Source organism: Cheilinus undulatus, linkage group 15, assembly GCF_018320785.1.
Source record: "Cheilinus undulatus linkage group 15, ASM1832078v1, whole genome shotgun sequence".
NCBI classification, from domain to species: domain Eukaryota; kingdom Metazoa; phylum Chordata; class Actinopteri; order Labriformes; family Labridae; genus Cheilinus; species Cheilinus undulatus.
This window is the reverse complement of record NC_054879.1, coordinates 1937397-1945203: the sequence shown is the minus strand read 5'-3', so window position 1 is coordinate 1945203 and position 7807 is coordinate 1937397. Positions and strand designations below refer to the sequence as shown.

Sequence of the window (7807 nt, the reverse complement as noted above, 5' to 3'; positions counted from 1 at the left end):
TATGAGAACATTCTAGTTATACTTACACACAATGTCTTTGGTCAGCACAGGGTGTGATGGTTCACTTGGCTCACCAAATCCAGCCTTGTTCTCAGCAGTGACTCTAAACTCATACTCAACTCCCTCAGTTAGGCCTTGCACCTTAAAGCGCAGGTCAGGGACTGTCCTCTTAGAGGCTCTAACCCATCTCATTCCTCTCCTCTCTTTCCTCTCAACACAATATCCTCTGATGTCACTTCCTCCATCTTGTGCTGGTCTCCTCCATGAAATGGTGACAGCATTCCTACTGACATTGTCAATTTCTGGAACTGAAGGTGGACCTGGTGGGCCTGGGGACACAAAATACAAACAACATGCTTTTATAACCTCAACTTCATTCAGTTGGATTGTTTTTCTATCACATAGTTATAGTCATACATAAATCCTTTAAACTTACGGAAGCTGTCAACCATTTTGACTGGACCAGACTGGCTTGAGTCTCCAGTGCCGTACTGATTCACAGCACAGACTCTGAAGATATACTCATTGCCCTTGATCAGTTTGCAGGCTACATATCTGCAGTCCACGACATTTTCAGCCAACTTGGTCCACTGCAGACGGCTGGTTTCTCTCTTCTCAAGAGTGTAAGACTTGATAGAGCAGCCTCCATCCTCCTCTGGTGGAAGCCAAGTCAGAGTACACTTCTCAGCTGAAATGTTACTGGCTTCGATGGGGCCTGGAGGTCCAGGCACGTCTAGGACCTTCACCTTTACATGTTCTTCCTTGATGCCGAAGGGGTTGCTAGCAGTGATGGTGTAGTCTCCTGTGTTCTTACGGCTTGCATACTTGATAGCCAGACTTGAGGAGGTGGGGGTGCTTGTGATGGTGACAATGTCAGAAGTCTTAAACTCGCGACCTCCCTTTGACCAAACAGCAGTTGGTGGAGGTTTGCCAATAATCTTGGAGGCTGTGATCACGATGGTGTCTCCTGCTCTGACAGATACACCATCCTTCATGTCTGGGTCGATGGTGATGGACGGGGGCTCTGCATAGAGGACAAAAAAAAAGACACTTTGCAGTTCTCTGTAGGTATCTAAAATTCATATCAGTGGTTATGACTTAAGGCATCACACTGATGGAATTAAATAAAAATCAAAGTTTTTACTTACCATACTCATCCTTGCATGTCAGAAGCTCAGTGGACTCTGAAGGAACACTAATAGCTCCTGCAGCATTCTTCGCTCTGATCCTGAACTGATACTGAGCTCCATCAGTCAGGTCTGTAACTGTGAAGGCACAGCCCTGGATGTTGACATGATTGGCCTTCATCCAGGCCTTTCCTCCAGCCTCAAGTTTCTCAACAAAATAACCAGTCAGCTTGTGACCACCATCATATTTGGGAGCAGTCCAGATCAGAGTGACTGTGGTCCTGGTGACATTAATCACATCAGGCTTGCCAGGAGGATCTAACAGAACAGACCATAAAGGTGTTAAGATACAAAATGAAAATGCTTTGAATATGGTCTAAGATTGAACGTCTCATGTTAGCAGACAAATTCCATAAGCAGCAAACTCACCAATAGGATCCAGGGCAACCACAGCCTCAGTGACTCTGCTTGCCTTTCCTAGTCCAGCCATGTTCATGGCCATAACCCTGAACTCGTACTCTAGTCCTTCTGTCAGGCCAGTGACTCTGCACTCTTTCACTCTCAAAGGAGTCTTACTGGCTCGTTTCCACATTAAACTGTTTCTCTCCTTGAATTCCACATGATATCCTAGAAAGAGCACAAACCAGTAATGAGCATTGCTGTTTGACATTTGATTTTCACTCGCACTTAAATAAAAACTGTTATCCATTGTAGCCTCTTACCAGTAATTGGGGAGCCACCAGTGTCCCTTGGATCAGCCCAGGTCAAAATGGCTGACTCATGGCGAATGCTCACTATTTCTGGAGGAGCAGGCGCCTCAGGCACATCTAGAGAAAGAAGGAAAAGAAGAAAGGAATAATTAGTACTTTTCAGTGAGGAACACAGAACACTTGGGAAGGAAAACTGCAATGTCACAAATTGAGCATATACAGTAGCAATAATGCAGGCTTGCCATATAACTGAGATCAGCTGATCTCACACAAGCTATCATCAGCTGACTTCCAACTGCTCTGCGTTTAAGCACTCTATTGTCTAATCACACTCATACTGCCATATTTAACCCTCTGAGGTCTATGCACTAGCCGGTGTGTTTTCGCTATGTTTTCATTAAAATCTTTGCCACTGTAAAATGTGGTTCAAACACTTCTGTGAACAGGATAATCTCATCTCTCACTTCTGCCCTCATTTGCCATCTCACATGATTTATAGCCAGGGTTACAGGGCTAATAAGAGTGCAACAGGCACATCTCGTCACCTCTCACTGTATGAAATTGGATGAATCCTTTGTCCGTCAACTTGAGCATACATTATTGGTTGAATCCTTCTTTTACCAATCTATCAACACTATGAAATGCCTAAGGTCCTCTTTATCACAGTTTTTGCAGGAGAGGTAAGGTGAGAGACCAGAGCTGGAATGGGCCCCAGCATGCATAAAGCTGAGATTGTCCTGAAAATGTTGATATAAAACACTTGGGTATTGTGTTACTTGCAAGTACCTTAAAAACCTGAATTAAAAAATACTGAAAAAAATTGAGGAAAAAACCTTAGACCTCCTAGGGTTAAACTGCTCTAGCCCTGTTACTCTTTGCTGATCCCTCTGTAAGCTGCTTTTGCAACCCTCCTTCGCCCTAGCTACCTCTCTGTTCTACTTCTGACTTAAACAGTGTCTCTCTGTTGTCACTGAGGTCTGCTCCGCTCTGGGTTTTTTGCTGCTTCTCTTCTTGCCTTAAGCCTTCCTTGCAGGCCTAGAAATGGCAGATACAGTATGTGTGCTTCTGCTCTATACTTTCCATTTAAGCTCCTGGAAGGGCAGCGGGATCCCAGAACAGCCACACCGCCAAATACAAATAAGAGCAATAATGACTGCTAATAAAGAAAATGTCAGTTTCTTGACAAAGGGGTCCAATGTGGTTTACAGTGGATAATATTAGAGCTTTAAATAAGGACATATCAGTTTAAAAGTTCAAATACAAACATGGACTATGTAAGACTTATGATTCTACCAGGAGACGTCTTAGGAGATGATACTCACTGAATGGATGCTGGGCGATGACTGGGTCGGACCTCAGGTGCTCTCCAATGCCGTACTTGTTCTCAGCAAATACTCTGAAGATATACTCGATGCCATCATGGAGTCTGATCACCCTCATGGTGGTCTTCTGGATGGCCGAAGCCACTGTGGCCCACTTGCTGTCAGTGGTCCTCCTCTTTTCTACAATGTAGTTTGACACCTCGGCGCCACCATCATCCTGAGGTGGTCCCCACTCCAGAGTGATGCCGTCAGCAGTGATCTCGTCAAATTTAATGGGTCCAGTGCAGATGCCAGGCTTGCCAACTACCTTGAGCTGGAACTTGCAGTCCTTGGAGCCAGCGCTGTTTTTGACATTGATGGTGTAGGTGTCTGCATCTCCTCTCTGGCAGTCTCTGATCAGCAGGGTGGTGATGCCCTGAGATGCCTCCACGCACATTCGGCCGGTATCTCCCAGCACCACGTCCCCCTTCTTCCAGGTGGCGATGGGGTATGGCACGCCAATGAGAGGGATGTTGATGCGTGTGGTGCTGCCCTCCTTCACTACTTGGCATCCGTCATGCAGATTGCTCAGGTTGCAGTCAGGCAGCACTGAAACCAAAAGAGAAAACTTTTTTGATCAAAACAAACAACGGTGAGTAAGGATAACTAACATGGTAGCTGAGTCAGGCTGATCACTCACCAAACTGATCCTTGGCAACAGCTGTGAGCTCAGTGGGTGGTCCTTCTCCAGACTCATTGAGCGCCTTGACTCTGAATGAGTACTCCTTGCCCTCAGCAAGCTCACTGATGGTATGTGATGTGTTCTTTCCTTTCATGATCTGCTTCCACTTCTCCTCGCCTTCGCTCTGCTCTAAGATGTAAGCACTCACATGGCTTCCACCATCGCTGATGGGCTTCTTCCAGCCAAGAGAGATGGAGTCCTTAGTTGTCTTCTGAGCTTTGAAATCTGTCACTGGACCAGGTTGCTCTGAATGGGAAGGGAAAATGGGTAGGGCTGAGCATGTGGTTTGTTTAAAAAAATGATTTCTACAACAAAGATGGGTTATATGACTCTAGTCACGTCATTTGTCTAATTGTTAAACCAAACTAAATGAAGTGGGTCCAATTCTGAGGAAGATTGTTGCTTGTTTAAAGGTTGGTTTAGTGCTAGTCAGACAGGACTATATACAGTATATGAGATAAAACAAGCCCCTATGGACCAGCTAAAGCTCAATTACAACCAAAGAGAGACCAGAGATTCAGTAGAAATGAATGTACCAATCCTACAAAGCATACCGCTTATAATTATTAGGGAAACTAGCTCAATACAGACTTTAATTGTTATAAGAGGTATATTTCTCTTTTTCAGCGCTCATTTATTGACTTAAAATTGGCAGTTTTTCCACATTTTAAATATTCTCACTGATGACGGCTTGCAATTACCTGAGGCACGGACACTGCCAGCAGTCTCGCAGCCCTCTCCAATGCCGTATGCATTTTCAGCCAGCACTCTGAAGCAGTAAGCCTGTCCTCCCTCCAGGTTGGTGATCCTGAAAGAGGTCTTGGGGCATTCTGCCGACACACAAGTCCAGGCCTTCCTATCAGCCAAACGTTTCTCTACGATGTAGCTCTTGACTGGGCCTCCACCATCAATCAACGGGGCATCCCATGTGATGCTGGCGTGGTTCCTGGAAGTCTCTTTCACAATCAGGTTTATTGGTGGTCCAGGAGAATCTGAGAGGAAAAAGAGAGAGATATACTTTACAAATCCCAGCAGAAGTCAGCTCTGACACTATTTTAACATGATGCACACACATAAAACAGTAATACAGCTGTATGCAAAAACAGAATCCTTTAGGTGGGGCACATACTAGACAATTTTCAGATCTTAATTGATTTTAAAAACATGGAAGACCATAGACACAAGGTCACTTTTAACTGTGTTTTAACATTTTAATCCTCTGCTTAGTGAGTATTCTGTCAGCAGCTGTCTGACCTAGAATGGTAAATATCAAACATTTATGATATTTACAATTTGAGTTTGTGGTGGCTCCAGTGTAATAGGGAGAAATAAAATAATCTTGCTGACACTACGCACTTGAGGGCTGTTTGGACCTATCAGCCTTGAATTGGGACACACCCCAGTGATTGCTTGGGGAGACAAATCTGGCATGAAATAGTGTGATGTGTGGCATTGTGAAGGGCGATGAGGACCAATGTCTTGCTCAACAGCACTTTGCAATGCTCAGAAACTGAACTTGAACCCCTCCAGCCACTAGACAAATTTCCATGCTTTGGACGTTACTGGGACTTGGTACCCAAGTCTCAACACACTGAGCCACTGCCTCCAGAAGCAAGAACTCCTTCTTGGAGACTGATGTGGATTAAGCTACTGAGTTTTATAGTTAATGTCATATATTTTATCTGTATCGTGAATGACATGAGGTCATTTTGAAACCCTATCATTTCCATCACCTAATACTGTCTAAATTGAATTTTTTTAGTCATGGACCACCCACTGACCCAGGACTTTGACCACGATGGTGTAGCTCTTCGATCCGCTGCTGTTCTCCAGAGACAGAACGTATTTGCCTGCGTCGTATCTGTTAACGTCCTCAACCATCAGGAAGGTATCCCAATCAGAAGTCTTGATCAGCAGGCCCTGCCTCTCCTTCAGGTTGGCGTCCACCTTCGTCCATGTCACCTTTGGCGCCGGACGTCCTCTCAGTGGGACGTAGAGCCTCATGGTGACGCCAGCTCTAAGAACCAATGCCTTTCTCAGATCGGCGTCCAGCTCAGCTTCAGGGGCGACTAAAGGACACAGAAGGTTTTTTACATTAATCATAGTTTTAAAGTTTTATTGTCTCTCACTTGAACTCAGAGTACATCTTATCCTTCGTTTTCTGTATTTCTCTGAGTAGGGGATTGGTGGACACTGCAACAGGACTGTCTGCCCCTTCGTGATCTGATTTAGATGTTTCTGTGATTTCTTTCAACATATTTATGTGATGATCAATAAAACTAAAGACCAAACCAATCAAAGAAGTGGTTTACCAGCAAACCCTTTGTCTTGTAGGAAAAAATGCTGGTTTTTCATGGTTTTTGGGACATCTCCCTCTTAAACAAACATGACCAAAACAGAAACTTTAAGTGGATATGCTTTGAAGAAAAACATCCACTGTTGGATAACACCGTAGCCATGAATGATTTTTAATTCCAAAACTCTGAGAAACTTAATTTTACAAAACAAGTTAGGGTTAGGCTAACATTCTAAAAATACTGGAAATCCATGTTACCAAATCTAAATTTATGAAGAGATATCGAGTAACTAAAGTTCTACCTTAGTTTAGATGCTTTCAGTGGTTGCAATAGCTAAATCTGATTTCAGAGGTTATTTATTGGAAAAGAGGTCTTCTAATAGTTCAGGAACGTACTCAGGATGTCCTTGGCCATGTGGTTTCCAGGGACGTCACTGGGCTCGCTGAAGCCGATCCTGTTCACAGCGCTGACTCTAAACTGGTACTCTGTTTGGTCCATCAGGCCTGTCACGAAGAACTTGGTGGCCTGGAGCTTCTTCGGGACGTTGCAATTTGTCCAGTCCTCCGCACCAACTCGTTTACACTCCACCAGGTAGCCGATAATCTCACAGCCACCGTCATACGCTGGTTTGGTCCAGCTCAGGCTGATGGAGCTCTTGGTGGAGTCCACCACCTTGGGGAAGGCAGGAGGTCCAGGGGGATCTGGAGAATGGTAGTGACACATTTTTAGAGACAGTAATCACCAGTAAGTTGACAGAAATCCTGTTTATAAAGCAGATACTCACAGACAGGGTCCACAGCCAGAGCTGCATTGGAGGCGTCGCTGGGTTTGCCCAGACCAGCTTTGTTCATGGCGATAACTCTGAACTCGTACTCTGAGCCCTCGGTCAGCTGAACTGCCTTGATGGTTCTGTCAATGACTGGGCGGCGGTTGACCTTAGCCCAGGTGAGCTCGGTGGCCTCACGTTTCTCCACCATGTAGCCCAGGATGGGAGCCTTGCCATCATTGGCTGGGGCCTTCCAGCTCACTGTCATGGAGTCCTTGGTGATGTTGGTGATGACGGGTGGATCACATGGTCCAGGGACATCTGAGAAAAGAGATCTCATCAGTGATTTGACTCACTGGCAGGTGAACTGCAGGTTTGGAAGTCTAACAATAGGTACTGATTAAAATCTGTGTTTTGTTGAGATACTAAGGTTAAAAGGATTTAAAGAAGAACAACATAAAACATCACCCTTTAATGTGATTCTTAGAGACAGGAGGAGTGTGTTTTTTCTTATTTAGTATTCTTAAATGCTAAAGTGTTTTTGTTTCCATTTTTAGACTCAATTAAAGGCCTTTAACTTATTATTTCTTTTCTTTATCTTTAAATTCTAAAAAATACATTACAATACAAATTATTATGCATCGATATTTCTCAAACTTCTTAAGCAATTTTTTTGAATCAATCAGATCTGATCATGAATATCAAGTATGAATTAATTTTAATTGGCATCTAACAATGAGAATTTATCTGCAAATATTTCTTATAATCACCATGCAGTTTGGATATCATTGTAGTGGATTAACACAACCTTTAATACATTAACAATGAGCAACAACTACGATTTTTATTTATTTTTAGTTTTTT

At 43.9% G+C, this 7807-nt stretch overlaps 1 protein-coding gene across 7 annotated transcripts in view; it reads right to left on the bottom strand.

The window, feature by feature from the left end:
- The window catches only part of ttn.2 (titin, tandem duplicate 2), a 268791-nt gene that overhangs the window by 50437 nt on the left and 210547 nt on the right, over positions 1-7807 (bottom strand). For all 7 annotated transcript variants that reach the window (XM_041807290.1, XM_041807295.1, XM_041807291.1 and 4 more), the window contains 11 exons: positions 6962-7264; positions 6573-6878; positions 5662-5949; positions 4582-4872; positions 3839-4126; positions 3160-3747; positions 1850-1954; positions 1557-1754; positions 1149-1445; positions 437-1024; positions 27-329 (listed from right to left, as the gene is read on the bottom strand). In XM_041807290.1, the coding sequence (XP_041663224.1) occupies positions 27-329; positions 437-1024; positions 1149-1445; positions 1557-1754; positions 1850-1954; positions 3160-3747; positions 3839-4126; positions 4582-4872; positions 5662-5949; positions 6573-6878; positions 6962-7264 (3555 nt within the window). The remainder of the gene's footprint in view (positions 1-26; positions 330-436; positions 1025-1148; positions 1446-1556; positions 1755-1849; positions 1955-3159; positions 3748-3838; positions 4127-4581; positions 4873-5661; positions 5950-6572; positions 6879-6961; positions 7265-7807) is intronic.